General features: G+C 29.7%; 2 protein-coding genes across 4 annotated transcripts; both read right to left on the bottom strand.

Annotated features, from left to right (window-relative positions):
* Positions 1-4879: 4879 nt before the first annotated feature.
* Positions 4880-8677, bottom strand: LOC126552683 (uncharacterized). The gene is made up of 2 exons (XM_050207397.1): positions 8417-8677; positions 4880-6177 (listed from the first exon to the last, which is right to left on the bottom strand). Exons 1-2 carry the CDS (start codon positions 8426-8428, stop codon positions 5509-5511), a joined length of 681 nt encoding a protein of 226 aa, XP_050063354.1. The 5' UTR covers positions 8429-8677; the 3' UTR covers positions 4880-5508.
* Positions 8678-11271: 2594 nt separating this feature from the next.
* Positions 11272-16828, bottom strand: LOC114121019 (uncharacterized). Of its 3 annotated transcripts, none has more exons than XM_027983159.2 (7): positions 16590-16828; positions 16337-16509; positions 15984-16264; positions 15882-15914; positions 15684-15815; positions 14250-14521; positions 11272-12522 (listed from the first exon to the last, which is right to left on the bottom strand). In XM_027983159.2, exons 1-7 carry the CDS (start codon positions 16723-16725, stop codon positions 11381-11383), a joined length of 2169 nt encoding a protein of 722 aa, XP_027838960.2. In that variant the 5' UTR covers positions 16726-16828; the 3' UTR covers positions 11272-11380. The 3 variants fall into 3 exon arrangements, with proteins under 3 accessions (XP_027838960.2, XP_050063444.1, XP_027838962.2); XM_050207487.1 differs by having other exon boundaries at positions 11272-12519; XM_027983161.2 differs by lacking the exon at positions 16337-16509 and having other exon boundaries at positions 16590-16688.
* Positions 16829-19109: the final 2281 nt, after the last annotated feature.

Here is a 19109-nt window from a genome sequence, read left to right as displayed (position 1 = left end):
TACTTTAAAGACAAAAAATAGACACCTTATGTTTTTTAAATTTGAATGTTCATAATAACATAATATATAAACGAAGTTATTATAGACTCAGAAGAGTTTACTTGTATTCTTCAGGGAGTACCGTAGTAGACCCGGGAGAGTACCATTGGAAAAGTTTACAGTTACCTTTTTTAACTAAGTATATTTTTCTAATTTTTTCATACTTACTTTAAACTTTTTAGATAAATATATTATTTTGGAATTACTTATATTAAGTTATAGCTTCTGATTTAACCATTGATTTTGTGATAGGATAGGTTGTTACTTCTATTATAAAATTAATGATTGAATCACACTAACTCGAGTTAATTGCACACTTTTAATACATATGTTAACAAAAACTAGTAGGTAGGTAATTACATAAGACGTAGGTACTCAGAAAAATAATATTCATGGATAATCCTTTATAAAAATTTTTTTTAAAAAAAGGTGAGCAATATTGAGTACTATTATGCTGTATAGTAGGTGTTGAGTGAGCTACTGTGATGGATACGTGAAATTTAAATTCAATGGTTAATGAAAAATGGTTCTGAGAGAAGGCGGTCTATTAGCCGGTATACCACTAAGTATATTTCATGTTATATTTTTAGATATTTTTATGAAGTATAAAATAATTTATTTTACTATTTGTACAGTCGTAACCTAACTACTTTATCGGGACTGTAAATAATAAATATTATACCTATGTTCCTGGTGACGTACAAAATGATTTTAATACATTCAATTCATTAAATAACAATAATAATAAGAATAATGAGCATCCCACATGATGCGTACAAGACTATTTAGTATAATAAAATTGATCAATAAACAGTCAAAAAAAGCAATTACTATGCAGATATTAATATAATTTAACCTAGAGACTTAAGTACGGTACTTGTGTGTGTCAAAGTAAAGGAAAAATATACTTATTGCTCGTTGTAGGTACGTCTAGACTATTTGAAACATTTAGATAAAAATATTTACAAAACATTAATTGAACTTAGAAATTGTAGCTGAAATAACTAGACAAAAGGTGAATATAATATAATTAACAAGTAAAAATAAATGCAAAAAATAAAAATAAAAATAAAATAAATGTTAAATACCAACTATATAAGTATGATAATTATATCATTGGTCGTTGCAGTGGCCAACAGTGTGGTTAACACATGTCACAATCCTGTACATTCCAGCCACCTTGAAGTTGTGTTGGTTTAATTTGAGTCCTGGCTGTGGACAGACTTTCACAACTTGCTTTGTTCCACTTTATGTGTTTGTAAAGTGCAATTTGAACTACTCCGGCTTGTATTACTGTAACTCTAATACTAGTCGTCAAGAGAGCGAAAGAGAATTTTCTCCCTTCAGCACAGCCTGTAGCAGTGCATCTTAAATCTGTGTATGCAATTGGAGCCACTTGCTATTGCCTTATAGTGAAGACAAATATTTATCCTTTTAGTGTTTCAAAAATAGTTGGGAAGCCTTCTACACCATTGAAAATTGCCTTAGTCAATTTATAGGAATTTCGCTAACATTAATGTCAAGTGTTGATACTAATGCTAGTATAATACATAGTGGGCATCCTATTATGAACAAGTAGTCTCGCGGCAGAGCTTGATAACTCGCAGATTTTTAACAAAGTTATTTAAATTTTATTTTTTACCGATTATAAAATTTAATGATATGCTCACATATATATTGTATAACTATTTAAAAATAATAAACAAACAATGGCCAGGTTATCGGGTTGAGATAACGGTAACTCCTTATATAAATCAACGAAGGAACGATTCGCATTGTAAGGTTACGTATAAACTAACACGCGTTTGTGTTGTTTTGCACAAGATGTATGACTTTCTTATGTACTACTAGAGACAAGGGATAGCCGAATTAGGGTCTCTGCCGGCAAGGAGAAACGTAGTTTATTGGAAACGAAAGGGTTAAAAAGCCTTTGATATAAAGCCGACAGACATTTTCTATAGTCAACATGACCATGTCGTCTTTTTCGCCAATGCATAGCACATGCGACACCTCTCTACGGATCCTGCGTACGATAATGTACGCCTTACTATATTACAGCACGAAATATACACAGCTGCGAGTCAGATAAGGTGCATGTTTATTATACATTTCATATTAATATTATAGTTAATATAATATACACATTTTATTATACTGCGTACTTGATCAAATTCTCGAATGAATGACCTCGAAGCCCTCCGAAGATCAGTAGGAAGGTAATAACGTGAATTTAATATTTGTATCTGATAGGTGATTATATTTTTCAGTACCTACTTAAAGTGTTGGGTATAATCCTCCAGGCTTATAGTCCAATAAGACTTATTCAAGTTTTAGTTGTCTTTAGCTATTTAATTTAATATTTCTTATCCTCCTATTTTTACGTTATTATGAAATACAGACCTACAATTGTATTCTATTACAAAAAGTATTTTATTTTCTGTAACAAATATAGCAACAGCCAACAATATAAAAAAAAAGATGTGGGTACCGCAATACGCCTATACTGTGCGAGGCTGCTGGACCTACGGTAGGTGTCGAGTGGGTCTCTGTAGTGATGGATGTTATATTTTGCGAAACTTCTATTAGGTAAAGTAATTTATTTTACTGTTAATATAATATAAGGTTAAATTATTTTTTGTTGAAAACATTACATTTGAAAATATAATAACATACGTAAAGATATTATGTCTTCACGTGTAATGTTTTTTTTTTTAAATAGTGAATATCGTTATTTATAGTTAAAAATATGTACCTAATTTGGTCCAAACTTTAAAATAAAATATCTATATATGAAAAAAAAATATAATTTTTTGGTGTTTTTTTTCTCAGTATGAAGTACTTATGAAGAATTTTGTATCATATTGTCAAGTGTTAAAAATTGTACATTTTATACATTTTTAAATGAAAAACAATTTGCAAATTTACGTGATTTTGATGAATTTTGTCAAAAATTGAACATGTTTGTAAAAATAAATTATGTATATGTATTTTAAATATTTTTATATACCTACATATCTATAAGAACAACTCCTATGTGATCTTGTATTACATTTTCAAGCTTTATGACCAAGCAAAAATTATAAAAATTTGTAGAAATAATAAACTAAAAAAAATTTTAATATTATTTAAAATTTTATCACGTATAAAAATAATAATTATATAAAACTTGTGAGCATTTTAAATATCTATGTTTATTCGTTTTTAAGTACAATTAAATATCAAAAAACGTCTGAAGAGAAATAGTTATTTTAAAAGTGAATTAACAATATCATAAAAATTTGAATTTCAACGTTCATAAAATATTAATTTTGACTTAATAGAATTTTTTTTTAACTATAAGTTTAAAATTTATAAGAAGCTTTGTATCAAATTTCGAATCATGGATATAAAACAAAAAAAAAATGGATAATTTTAAATATATATAAATAAGTAATTTGAACGCTAGATAATATGTTTAATAATTTCTATTTTTTCTTAATTTTTTTTTAATTTTGACCTCTAAACAACACGTCATTATAAGTATTTGGTAAATGAATACATTGGTGCATTAAAAATTAGATTTATTTGGTATTTTGGATGGAAAAAATTAAATGATTGTATATAGGTAGGTACTTTTTAAGATAACAGGGAAAAACATGTTGGTGTACCTAACTCAAAAACAAACATCCATTTTCTACACATCATAACATTTTAAAAACATTTTGACTTCTTATAAACTGTTAACCTTTTATACATAGACACTTACAACTATCATTTTTTTAAAACTATTTTTCTGTGTATGTTGGTAAAAATAGTTTACTTAGAAAAATGTTAATTATACAAAGTATAAGTTTTACAGTAAAGTGATATTTACTCAAAAGTCAATAACAATAAAATAATAGATATTATTGTTTAATTAAATATTAATAATATATTATATAATAAATACACGTTTTCAGCAAACATTAAATCATCCTACCGCAATCTTAGTTAAGTAAAATGAATTAATTTCATAGCAATATTATGAAATACACTTAATGTCGAAAGCTCAATTTATTTATTTATTTTTATTTTTATTGACTTAACTTAATGGGTTAAAAATGTAGTTAACCTGCTAGACTTTCCTATAAGATACAATTTATCTTAAAATAACATATTGTACAGTCTTTAAAAAGTATTTAGACATTTGATGATTTGATCAATCGTATATGTTTTTTCAAACACTGGTCACTTGGTGCCTGGGTGGAATTTTGACAGGTTGGAACATAATTTAAATAATGAAACACAGTTATTCATAATCTACAAAACGTTGACAAACAATATATAAATATTGGTAGATTTTTATGATTTGCAATATGATGTACAAAACCTATTTTAGTTTGATTTATTTACATACAATAAAATAAAGATACTTGAATAAATAATAATATTCATAATTCATGAATGTCCCAATAAAGCATATTTAGGTACTTACCTAAGATCAAGAGTTATTTCTTAGTTTTAATTAAAATATATCAAAGATTTTTTTCTAATTCTGTATTCATGATTACGAATAAATTTCATGTAATATTTTTCACTGTGATTGGTTTTCGGAGACGTTTGTGATAATTTAAATTATACCTAATAATTTATTTCTGAATACAATTTTGTTGTTTTTACTAAAATAAATCTAAGACTTTTCTTCGTTATGAATTTGGCTAATTATTATTATGATCATAATTCTTAAGATATTATATAGGTAGGTACACTATATATTATATAATATAGTTACTAGATGATACATATATTATATGATTAATTGATATAACTATATAAGGAATCCAGATTGGTAACAAATGCACAACATAATTAATACAATAGATAGGTAGCTAAAATAATAAGCGTTTTATTAACAAAAACAACTGAAAAATAAACAATTCATACAATACCTATATACTTGTAACTACAATAATAGCATAAGATGTCATATTTTTAAACAGTTTTTTTCGATGATTACCTACCTACCTAATGTATTATTTTTTAAAAATGTATAACTCAAATCGATAATAATATATAAACGTACTCGTATATCAATAAAAATTTAGATAAGTAGGCACGCAATTTCATTATTACCTACCTATTATCATCATAATTGACGATAAAAGAAAAAATGTTTATGGCTACGCATTATGTTACCATAGAACGTGGTGATGGTATTATTTAGGAGGAATTGCACATGCTTAGTTTAAAATAAAATAAAATAAATAAGTATTTAAGTCTCGTCGCTAAGTTTTCTACCCAATTTAATTCAGAGTACTAGCGATTCGTGTCGTATACGTATATAAAACTATAGAAACTAAAATAAAACCTGCGCCGAGCTCTAAGTCGGTCATAATATTGTCGTGTATTAATAATATTTCATTTTCCGCTATACATATTATGAATATAGGTATACAACACGGTCACGGCACTTTACTTCCTAGGGGTCGAAAACTGAAAACGAGAAAAAAATCATCGTCTCACTGACGTGATGACGTACTGTTCGGGTAGGTAAAAGTGCATGTTTTGTTGGTCGGTGGACCGTATTATCTCCACCGACGTGTCGCCGCCGCCGCCGCGAACGTGTCGGCCGAATCCCAAGTCGGACGAGTCGGCGGACTTCGCAGCGTACCTGTGCTGCGGTCCGATCCTCTTCACTTCGGCGTTGAACCCGTGCTCGTCGTCGGCCGAGTACTCCACCACCCGGGTGGACCCGTCCGGTTCGACCAGGCTGTACGTGCCCCTGACCGTTCCGCGGCCGTCGCTCACTTCGTTCTGGCTCTTCACGTCTCCGGTCAGCGGGTCTGCCACCGCGTACGCGAAGCGATAAGACGAGCCGACTGACGGCGTTTCGTCTACGTGCTGCAGGTGATCGAAGCGATCGTCGTCGTGTTCGGACGGCTGCTGCAGTTGGTTGACGCGATAGCCGAAGTCGTGGTCGACGAGGTCGGACGATGACGACTGATGCTGATGGGCAACGTCGACGCGAGGATGGCCAAAGTCGTATCCGGCGGGCGCTTCCGACGCGGTCGACACTACTTCCGTCGGCGGGGCGAACGGAAGCGGCGTCGCCGACGACGGCGACGGCCTGCCCGAAGTCATCGCACAGCACGCGGCCGCCATCGCTACGTAGAACAGCGGCTGTAAAGGTAAGACGATCACGAGATTATTATATGTTTATCGTCGTTTTTTTGGCGGTGTCATTACGAAAAAATGAAACCCTGCTGTGTCGGACTAACCTAACGGATTCGCGTGACCGTGTTCGAGTCATTACGAAAGTGGACACACTATAATATAGGTATATACAGGTAAGTTACAGGTGGTACTTAAATCTACCGAGTTTTTGCGGTATAAGAATTGGAAAAATCACGGCGTGGGAACGATTTACCCAGGTCGACTTCTATATATATATACAGTCGTCAGCTGCACGGATATAGGTATATAGTTTTTATAATCGTTGTTCGAGATACTTATGATAATGACGTGTTGCACGAGATAACTATTATAGTCGACCCGAAGAAGGAAGGAGAAAACATCAGCTAAAACGATTTCTTTTTCATTTAATACAGCTCAAAGATACAATTTTTTTTTTAAATTAAATAATAAAATCATTACGGGATCTTGTTGCCGTCAGGTATTTTAGCAGTTATGCTTTAAAATATGTGCTTAAATGACAGTGCTCGAAGGTGGCTAATAAATATTTGTACCGAAGTTATCAATTATTTGAGAGTATCTAGCCCATGAATGTTATCAAAATGTATAATTATGTTTGTTTTATTTTCCATAGAGTTGGTACTTTCTTTTATTTACTATATTGTAATAAGTGGTAGATACCTACTTGTTTATTTAATAAATTACAATTTTTTTTTTACGAAGTCAAAAAATATAATAAAATACTTTTTTTAAATTTATTTCATGCAAGCCAATGCTTGAGTGTATTTTATAAGATATCTTATTGGTATATAATTCATTTTTATAAAACATAATACTATAATAGTTAAGTGTATATTATTTAAATATGTTGATATCTAGAGAAAAGATACAATTTTAACTTATCAGACATTTCTAAAATATATTTTACATCATATTAGTACCTAAGTTTTAAAGTTGGCTTTGAGCTTTGTGATTATAAGTAATGGGCTTAGATAAAGGTTTTTTTTATTTTATAGCTAATTTTATTAATAAATAATACAGAGTATATGTTAATCATTATAGGCAGGTACATTAGATAAAAAAAAATCAACTTTTCAAAGTATAATTTATATCATTTCAAAGTTGTATTTAAAGGTTTTGTAAAATAATCATCAAAACATACGTCCACGTGAACGAGTTTATTTTTTTTAAAGAAAATTTATTTTGACGTTTCTCTAAAAACAAATTTACGTAAACTATTTAAGTTTTTTTTGCATTGAACGCGAACGTAAAGGAATTACATTTTCAAGTAAACTTTCCGAACTCCGTATAAACTCAATACGTAACTTAATACAAGTTTTTTTTTTTTTTAATTAATCAGAAAATAGCTACGAGTATCGGAGTATATGTTATTATTTATTACCAAGGATACTTAAACTGTTGTTTGGTTATTAAGTTAATCAAAAAATTCACTAATTAGTTGTTAATGCCCATTGCTTACCTATGGGTATTAATAATAATATATATATAATAATATAATATATATATTAATAAGCTAATAATATATTTATATTATATATATCTATATGAGTTATTTTAAAAACAAATTATGGTTTATTAAACTTAAGTCTAATACACAAGAGAATAAGAAAAACGAGAAGAAAATGCAAACGAGTTAAAAAATAAACGTAACTAGTAACTTTCAATAAAATCCGAGCTATACGTTTATTTACACATAATTAAATGCAAATAAAATACAATAGGTACAGCTGTAGCCTGTAATTGGTATAATTATAATACCTACCTACACAAAATACGAAGTCAAAAACGTGTTTATTAAATTCAATTATTGTGGCCACCATTAGCCAGAAATTTTTCAGTGCGAATATATTATATATATTAGTTGTATAGTTATATATAACTATCTATTGTCTGTTTATACGTTTTTTTTTTTAATGGGTACAAATAGCCACTAGATAACATTTAGTAAGTTATTAACTATATTGGTTTACATATGTACAACTCTTAACTCTACTCATAGATAAGTAATTATAGAACTATATCATCAATTATAAAAAATATAAAATTCACAGTTTTACCGATAGATGAGGTCGGTATAACTATAGGTACCTAGAGAGCCTGTATAATAATTATTATATAGGCTCTCTAACTATACCCATATAATATTATTATCGTAAGCACGTTTACAAGTATATAATAATATAATATAAAACTCATTTCAACTCACCTCGGCAGTCATGATGACGACGTCGTCTCGTGTAAGCGGGTTTTCTTCCCGAATAAAAATCGTTCGATATATCTCCGACTTGCAGGCACCGCAACGACTATACGGTATTATAATTAAGTAGGTACCTACCTATGATTTCCTATGAATAACCGACTCGTACCGTATAGGTATATTATTATTTCGGTGTTGCGGTCCGGTCGACTTCGAACGTTGCAGTCGCAACTTCGGGCTGGGTATGACGGCGGTCGACAGCACGACGTGCCTTTTATACACGTCCGCAAATGCGAATCCCCGTCCGCGGGCACTGTAACACGGTTATGTATGATGAGGCACCTATACGCACGTCGGCGTAACCGGACGATGTATATTTTTATTTCCTCAGACGAGATGACGGCGGGCACACGCCGTGGCGGCAAACGCGATCTTCGAGTCGACCACTATATATTATACCTACGCATATTATACGAGTATATCACATCATTATAATATCGTTATAGTTGGTTACTCGCCTAACTGCGGCGTAACGACGACGCGGCTATTATATTATACGTATTAGGTACTTTTTTTTTTTTAATGTGGGACCTAACCTATATTATGTATAACTCTATTCGTACCCGCGTGATGGTTTATTTGTGCGCGTGCACCGTATACGTATGATGACGGAAAAATTAATTACGTCCCTCTCGTCGCCGCGAATACATTACAATATTATATTATAATGATAGATGAGTACCTCCCACCGGAGAACTTTCGCGGGGTCTTCGTTCCGACGGCCCTTAAGAAAAAGACGGTACCAAATGGACGGTCCACTTGCCGGATCATACGGTCATAATTGCCGTAGGGTGTTACGCATAAGCCCAACCCAAAATCGTTGATCCTAGTCGCCGAGGCCGAGTCAATGACAAACATCCTCCTCGCTTTGGGTACTTTGGCTTTGGTTTTTTCTCTTAAACCATTTTTGTTCGATCACAGCATAATATTATTTCGTCTTCTACATCAAATTATTTAACATTTTTTCGTATATTCTATAAGAATAGGTACACAACATTATTGATAAACATAAAACAAAAAAAAAAATAAATAAATAAATTGCACATTATTTTACTATGTTTTTAATCGTTTTAATTACCTTCAAATATATAAATATTGTTTTTGTTAAGTGTATATTAAATAACTAATATCAAAAAGTTATACGTTATCTGTAATTTTACTAAAAATAAAAATATACTGTTAATTGTTATAGATTCTAAGTGGAACGATGATCGTATTGTTATATACTACGTAGTACGCACTACAGTGAATGTTTTTTATTAATTTTTTTATTCTTATATCTAAGAAAAAAGTATTTAAAAAATAACTTTTGGTAGCGAATTGGATCTAGTTATTACTTAAGTGGGCTTAAAGTAAAAAATTAGGTTAAAGTGGGAATTGATAATCAAAACTAGTTTTTCGTTTTGTAATTCATTTTATATTTTTGTCTTGATTCAAAAATAAATTATCGAAGAGATTTGAAATGTTCATCAAAATATTTATAAGTATTATACCATTGATTGTATATACTATGTATAATCAATAGTATTACTAACTATTTACATATTACCATTTTTACAATTTGTTTTGCTCATTTCGTGTTATTTATATATAGGTATTTACAATTTTTGTTTTTAGATAAACAAAAAACTGTTAAAATCTAATAATTTATTTAATTTATTTTTTTAATAATTATAACAACAAATGAAAAGTATGTGTTATATGTAGTAAGAAAAAACGTAAGCAATTCATATTTACAAATATATGGATGCAACACAAAGATCTGACATTATGAGATATATGAAATAACTTTTGTTTTTTTGCATTAGAAGTTTTTTGAATTTAAAATTAGGTAGCTCTGCTCCGAGCTCGTTTCATTACCAACTCCCGTGGGATTTGTCCCTATGATTCAAGGGTAACCCTTTTTGAAATTTAATAACTAATTTAAAATATTAAAAAATAAAATATGTGGACATAGTAATATAAACATGACTTTATTATATACCTAACTTAATTTTTAAAGAAATGTTGTTTATTGAAACTTTTGTACAATTAAGTTGATGGAAATTATTAAATTATTATAAACCTATTGTGTGTATCATGCACGTGTATGTCTATCTAAATTATATCTAATCAAAGTTACAAGATTTACTAGATTATCGACTGTTATATAGTACCATATTGATACAGTATACTGTAACAGTTAAGGTGACGGTATGTATAATATTTAATATTATCCATGTGTAAAATTACTAAAATTAGTATTTGATTCATTTGATAATAGTTTTAAATTAGTAAGATGAAAATTGAATGATTTATTAAATATTAAATATTGGGAATTCAGTATTTTTCACATAATTATGTTATAAAATAAGGTTTTTTATTTCTTAAAAAATCTCATATCATATAATTTCATGTATAAGGTAATATCATCTTAAATTTCTAATGTTATTAATTATTATTTATTAGATTATCAGATTGCCTGTCGCCTGATACTATGTTTTCCAAACTACAAAATATATGTTTTAATACTTTAAAGTACATACATTTCTAACAAATTCGTTTTAGGTTATAAGTATTTTTGGTAAATTCATAATGTCTTCATGACATTTAACGAGTCATTTTCTCATCACGTACCATGTTTCAATGTACCTACTACCTACATTATATACAATACACATATATTTTTAATTTGATTATTTGAGAGCTATTTACGTACAACGCGGTTCACCAATATTGTGTTATCTGTAAGTACGGCGTAACACGTTCCCAAAATAAGATTATAATAACATTTTTTAACCCTTTCAAAAGGGTTAGGTTAAAAGTTAAAAGTTATTTAAGTTTATTTTTCGAACATTTGTGTTGAAATCCATTTTTTAAACTAGTATCGTCGTGTTGTCGTCATTCGTATTTTGAGATGTTCGGGCGATCGTCTTAGTCGTCCGGCTCCGACGCGATATCACTCTCCGAACAAGACGTATCGTACTGATCCGGAATTCTTGAGTTATCGATTTCCGCATCTCGGCCACTTCTGGACATGTTGCCCGACAACGACCATGGACCGATAACCATCGAGCCCGGCATGCTCACGTCATCGACGAGATTGTAACGGGGCGGCCAGGCGTCGGCCGTGTATTCGTCTGGGCTACGGTTGAAGTCGTCTTGGAAGCTGAAGTCGTGGCTAGTGTTCAACGTCTCTCTGCCATCGAACGGATATCGATCACTGTTGTCCAGCGCGAAGTTGTCCGTTCGACGATCGTAATTCACATACGGGTCGGGATCGCGACGTCCCGCGAGCTGCATTTCAATCGAACTGTCGGCCGACGTCAACGTGGACAACGAACTAGCGTAGTCGTCGTCCTGATGGAGTTGGCTGGTCTGCAAGATATTCGAGTTGCATCGTTCGGGCCCCGTTTCGGTGGACCAATCGCTCGCAGCGGCAGAGCTGACGTCCTCCGATTGGTCGGCGTCGTCGGCGCGATAATCGTTGTCCGGCGACGGTGGTGACGGCGGTGTACACATTTCCGCTGAACGGTCGTCGGCTATCCTCTCGGACGTCATGAACCGAGATGGGTCTTCTGTATTGCGCCTGTCTGAAAAAGCGGAATAGCTACTGACGTCTGGATTCCAGTCGACGGCTGGTGCGTGAAAATCGTTGACCGGCGTCGGCGTCGGTGGTCTCGATGGTGGAGGAGATGGCGTTCTCTGTGGCGGTTGAGATGGCGTTCTCTGTAGCGGTTGAGATGGCGTTGATGGTGGCGGTGGAGATGGCGTTGATGGAGACGGTGACGGTGGTGATGGCGTTGATGGCCGCGACGGTGGTGATGGTGTTGATGGCCGCGATGGCGGTGGCTGTGATAGCGACGGTGATGGTGGTGACGGCAGTGCATGCGTTACCGCTGGACGGTTGTTGACTGTCTTCTCAGACGTCAGAAACCGGGACCTGTCTTCTGCAGTGCGCTTGTCTGAAAACTCGAAATTGACAAGGCTACAACTGACGTCTGGGTTGGATTGTCCACGCTGAATGGCATTTTTCTTCAAACACGTTGGTGGTGGCTGTTGTTTCGGGATTGCTGCTGAAAAACAAAACAAAACATTTTTGAACATATCTCTAATAATAGCCAGAAAAATATCTTTAAACCTCAAATTACACTTAACGAGTAGTCTGTACGAATAATAGTTATGTGGTTGCTGAAACGTTGGAAAAAAATAATCGTCTTTTTACTGACATTGAGTTATTTTTAAAAATGCATGTTAGTTATAGCGAGTGAAGCATGCCCAGAAAAAATAAAACGATTTGAAAAAAATCGGTGTTTCGACTCCGAACTTGTGTGTGTGGTGAACTGAGGAATTGGGAAATAATTTATTTTCACAATTAAAAGATAATATCATACCGCCATTAGGCTTTCTCAATAGCACTGAAATTTCTAGCATAGTTCAACTTTTAATGTTTATAGGTGGTATAGACAAGGAGTTTTATATTTATGAAGAGTTGGTAGACATATATAGTATAGAGAATACTGAAACAGGTGAAGATATATTTAAAAACATTTAAAATTCATTCGAAAAATTAGAGCTTTCTTTGAAAGACTTAATAAGTATTATTTCTACTGACGCAAGAAATAATATGAGTGGCATAAATCAAGATTTTTTTTTTGGTAAATCAAGACAATAATGATAAATACCTAATAAATCCGAAATTTTATGGTTTTTCTATTGTATCATAATATATCTACCTAAAAGCATTATGTTGCGAATTCTTAGTTTGAAAAAATGTTATGGATATAGATCAACCATAAACTATACACAAAAAAAATTGGGTTGGCCCATCGATAATTCCAACAATTTTTAAAAAAAATTGAAGTTGAATAAAATGATGTTATTTTACGAAAGTTTGACAGTTAATGAGAAGCGCAGCTTTAAAATGTTATTTTACTTTTAGGGAGGAAATAAATATGAACGAAAAAGAAAATTATAGGTACTCCAATTATCTGATAGCAAATAGTTACTCGACTTTGCTTTTTTAAACTGGCATAACTATTTTTTTTTAACGAATTAAATGTAAAATTACGAGGAAAAGAAAACTAGTTCCTACCAGATATGTATTCTGATGACTGATAATAAATCATTTTCGGTCAAATTAAAATATTGACTTCAAAATTAAATTATTTTGGAACCCATTTGTAGTTGATATTGATGACATTCAAAGTTGTTTACAAATGGAAATTATTGAGTTTCAAAGTGACGAATGTCTTAAAACCGCTTTTCACGATGGCCATAACTTAGTTCTGTTTTATTCGAGTCTCTGTGAAACAAAATTTAGCAAAATAAAATATTTTGCTAAAAAAAAATGTTGACTGTGTTTGGAAGCACGTATATTTGTGAGCAAATTTTTTCTCTAATGAAAAATCGAAAAAGCAAATAGGTATGCATGGTAATTAACTAATGGTTCCTTAAACGGTGTATTTCTATATCGAAAACCAGACATCCTATCAATACGCTTGTTGATATTATTCAAACTCAAAAACCACTTTAACTTTTATTTATTTCAACGGGTCCAAACCCAATGTTATATTTTACTATATGTATTTTATTATTATTATTATTATTATGACGAGTAATTATAATTTAAACCTTGTAGATACCTCAATAATTAATAAATGAAATAGTGATGAACTTAAATAAATTAAATTTGATACGTCTATAATATTTTGTTTGAATAAAATAAGGTGTATTCGAATTATGGCCTCTAAAAAAATTTATTTTTATTTTTAACAAGTTACTGAACCCTGACATAGTATACCGTCATTATCATCAGAGCTTTTTTCTGTAATCTGTTTTTTTAGTTTTAATTTGCAACCACTCGGTGGCTGTTCTTCTTTTTTTGACTTGAAATTTGAATAATTAACTAATGTTACACCAGTCATTTTAAAAATAAATTTTGCGTCCGGGATTAGTGTAGTAGTATACAGTTTTGGTTCTAAAATCTTGTTACCAGGGAATACTTTACAATATACTATTGCAAATGCAGCATCATCGATTTGCTGTTGATTGCACTGTTGGTTTGCTATATTTCTGAAAAATTAAAAATTAATGTTAATTTAAAAATTTAAAAAAAGGTAGGCAAGTGGGTATGCTTCGCTGTACACAGTAGATATTGAGTGAGTCATTGTGAAGGATGTTTTATATTTGAATTTAATGATCATATCATCTTATATAAAAAAAACGATTTTTAGCGAAGATTGTCTATCAGCCTATAATATCACTAAGTATATTTATTTTTGTGTTATATTTTTTGATACATAGTTATAAATAATAATAAAGTAAGTTTTTTTACTCGTAATACAGTAGAATGAATTAATTTTTGTTTAAAACAGTGCATTCTAAAATTTTATTGTGAGTAAGTATAACATATAATTATATATATAAAAGTTCTATGCCCCAATGAATAATGTTTTTAAATATTAACAAAAAAAAATAAAAAATTGATTATCGTTATTTACAGTTTAATTATACAATTTTATCCAAATTTTAAAATTGTGCTAATAAAGATATTTTTTAGATTTTAATCCCTATAAATTACTCACAAAAATTTTTTTATTAAATTGTCAAATCTTAATTATAATATAAATTCTTATAAATTTTCAACTGCAAAACTATTTGAAAATTTTCTAGTGATTTTTACAAATTTTGTTTATAATCTAAATTTAAATGTTTATAAAAAATGATTGTGCTTTTAAAATTTCAGTATTTTTTAATTGGCAAATAATCAACCTATGAGAAATCTTATTTTATATTTTTTAAATATTTTTATACGGCAAACATTTTTTTATTGATATTTATAAAAAAACTAAAATAATGAAAAATTTCAAATTTCTATAAATAGCAAACTAAAGAGAATCAAGATATTAAAAAAACGTATATTATGTAAAGGAAACGTTCATATAAACATTAGATAAACATTTCAAATATTTAGGGTTATTCATTTTCAAGTTACATAAATAATAAAATAGGATTTTGTTGATAACTAGATTTACGTAAAAACTTTGGTTTTTTTTTACTTGTTATTTGTTTTCCCACATATTTCAATAAAGAAAATTGTAAACCTCCATTTAAGTTAGGATTTGAAACATTTTTTAAATTACCCTTTTTGTATACATAGTACACACAAAAAAAATAACACACACATCATCGTAAAATCAATCGCTCAGCTATTATAGTTATCTAGATTACTTACACATCAATTTCAATAAAGGCTGGTGTTCGTTTGGGTCTATTTTCTTCATTGCCCAGAATACTATAAGGATGCCAATTAAAAGCGGTTGCAACTTCTTTTGATATTTGGTCAATTGGAATAATATCTTCACATCTACAAAGAACAAAAAACGATGAAATTTAAACACTTAATACAATATTTAAATTTGATTATAATTACCGGTTTCTGTGTTTACTATTGAAATTCTTACTCCTGAAAAATTAAATTTTTTATATAATTAACGGATTTACTTAAAGGAAACAATTTCTTTAAAATACATACTCGGTTAAAATTTGAAAACGATTTAAGTATAGCTCCCATTGGTTATGATCAAAATTACTTGGCACATTAATAGACGTTGGATTATACCATGTATAAATTGGGAAGTCCGACCTTACATAGAAAGATTGGACGAAGTAAGGAGCAGTTTTAGTTGTTGTATAAGAACGCATATCTGTAGCTACAGCTGCAAAACGTCTGTGTTTGAGTTGTTCTCGGTCATTCTCGTTGGTTATAGGTTCATCAGCTACATTATTATCTTGTAAGTATTTAACCATTTCCATCTGTGTATTTATATATTTATATGTAACGAACGTTAAATTAATTGATTAAATAAATCAGATTAAGAATTTTACTGTATTATCAGACATCAATTCTAAATCGTTAAGATCATCGGGAGGAGGTTTTAAAAACATTCGAAGTGATCGATCACTTCTTAATGATATAAATAAAATTTTGATAAGATGCATCTTTAAATCTGAATTTTCATTATCTAATCGAGTTAACCACGAAGAATAATTCAATTTATCTAGAATAAATTTTATTATATATTAACTATATCTTCAACGAAGATACTCCTTATATTATTATTATTTCTCTTTAGAATACCTGTTTCATTATCTAGCTTCATAATAGATAGATGATTAATTTGTCTGTAAAAATCATATTTAGCTGCATTGTCTATTGGTTTTTTTGTGTTTACTCTTTTTATAATTCTAGGTGAACATTCATTACGACTATTCATTATAAAAAAAAAAAAATTAAAACTAAAATTAAGATTTTGTTAAAAGTATCAAATTTTTATAATTTGTTGATTCATGAAATAAAAAATGCATGGAGTAGATTTGTTATATTTATGTTAGTAAATAAGCTATTTGTTGTTTGTATTATTAGTAGCCATGAGTTTTTGAAGAAAAAAACTACGTTGAATAAGAGAAATTATTAAAATGTATATGATTAGAATTACGACTATAATAAATTAATCATTTAAATTGTATAGACCAATAAATATTATAATAGAATTACAAAACATTTTTTTTTTTTTTTGTATAAATACAGAATGATTCATCAATCATACTTAGACACAACAAATTATTTATGGTATTATTTTCCTGGGTAAGTTGACACATAAAAATTAAAATATGAACTAGTAGGTTTTGAGTTATTTAAATCAATTTATTTATATTATAGGTACTAAGGATAGTAATAATGTATTCAAAAGATCCGGAAATAAAGAGTTAAAATAATAAAATATTATATTTAGAAAATGTTAATCATTTTATATATCATCTATCAGTATTTATAATTTATTTCAAGTAATATGTATAATAAATACTAGATCCAATACTACATTTAGATATTAGTTTTGTAAGATCATTTTTAAGAACTAATTTCCAACATTTTAATAACGGAAAAATTAATCGTTCTAATTTTAGCAAAATTAAAAAAAAAATATATATATATATATAATATATATGTATACTAAATAATTTACAATAAAAAAGGAGAGTTCTTAATTAAAGTACAGAAGTTTTACACCACTGGACATTCCTTAACCAGTATAAAGAATCTTAAAAATTTTAAAATAAGGTCTTGATAATAATAAATAATAATATGTTTTAAAAATTCCAAAAATCAGAATTTTAATAAATTCATTCTTAATTTTAAAAAATAAGTGAACATTTTATTTACCGTATAAAGACATAATGAATAATTAATATTTTGCTTGGAGGATTTTTAAAATTAATTTTATTGAATTTTTTTTAAGTAACTTCTACTATTTTTTCATTTCAACAAAATAAATTTGCTATATTAATATGTAAATTGAATTGCTGATTAAAGCCAAAAGAATATATTTTATTAACGATATAATATGTACTTCTTCTTTTTTTAAACTGATAAGTTACAACACAATTGTACACAAAAATATAAATACGAGTCTGTATGTTTATATATATCTATACACCTAATACCATAGCGCTATAACCTCCCAATTCAAAATTCTATTTTACTGAGCAAAGGTATTGTCGTACAATTTAGATTTATTTGTTTATTTTTGATGATAAATATAATTCAGTTTTAAAACAATTCAACAAAATATTTACTACCAAACATTAGTTGTAGCTAATTAAAATTAATCCAAATAGATTGTATTGTTTTAATTTTTAAATTAATTAATGTCAACAGTTTCTACAACCAAATTTTGTATGAACATTTTTTTATTTAGCTTATTTATCAAATTTGAATGACAATAAATGCATAATTACTTAATGCAGGCATATTTGGTACGATTTTTACTTTTTTTTTTTTGCATATAATTCTATGCCTTATTAATTACCTATTGAATACGAGTATATTATAATCTTTATTTTCTATGAGTGAATGTTTTGTGTGCACTGTGCAGACACCTCTTTCTTTCGTTTATAGATCTAACTCTATTCGGAGGGCTTCTGTATATCTACAACAATAGTGAGTATATTATTGTATTATTTTAGGTACTTATATTTATCTGAAAGTCGGATGTGCACTCTGAGTACAATGCGTGCGGCGAGTAAACAAACATCTCTATATTGTAGTACAGTCTACGGATTAAACGCCCGTTTTTACATCATCAAAACGGTGTAGGATATCATAGTGATAACATTAACGGCAAGTGCATAACGACCATATTATTTTTTATAATTATAGTGTTACGATTATTATGGAACCTGCTGCCTTATGTATGTATTACACACACGTATAGTTGTTGTTATTAGTGTTCACATTCACCGGTGTAGGTACCAAACACGTCTATAATCGGACGACGTCGAATCGTCAGAGCATAAAAATCATAATTTCCGTAATTATATTTATATTATATTATGACGTATTATAATTATATTATTATTCTTGACAGTTTGCGATGAACACGCGGTATTACGTCGCTATACGAAATATAATACGTAGTGTAATACCTGATACGGAAGCACGGAGTTATGTACTTAGGTAGCGATCTACTTATTACAGGTATGATTCTAATAATATAAGCGGTAAACATTGTATATGGGCAGGTGTCTGTATACGTTTTCGTTGTGACTGATTTTAAAATCTGCACCAAATCAATTGAGATTCTGAGTGGACCAAGTGGAT

This window comes from Aphis gossypii, chromosome X (assembly GCF_020184175.1).
Source record: "Aphis gossypii isolate Hap1 chromosome X, ASM2018417v2, whole genome shotgun sequence".
Taxonomy (NCBI): Eukaryota; Metazoa; Arthropoda; class Insecta; order Hemiptera; family Aphididae; genus Aphis; species Aphis gossypii.
Note: the sequence above shows the minus strand (reverse complement) of the source record. Positions and strands in the feature narration are given on the sequence as shown.

What these genes read in the sequence shown, in the direction of transcription:
- LOC114121019 (XM_027983159.2), bottom strand. Translation starts at nt 16,725, where the DNA reads ATGAATAGTCGTAATGAATGTTCACCTAGAATTATAAAAAGAGTAAAC. An exon ending in AATAGTAAACACAGAAACCG is followed by an intron (nt 15,816 to 15,881) that starts GTAATTATAATC and finishes TGTTCTTTGTAG; the next exon opens with ATGTGAAGATATTATTCCAA. An exon ending in AAGCTCTGATGATAATGACG is followed by an intron (nt 12,523 to 14,249) that starts GTATACTATGTC and finishes TTTGTTTTTCAG; the next exon opens with CAGCAATCCCGAAACAACAG.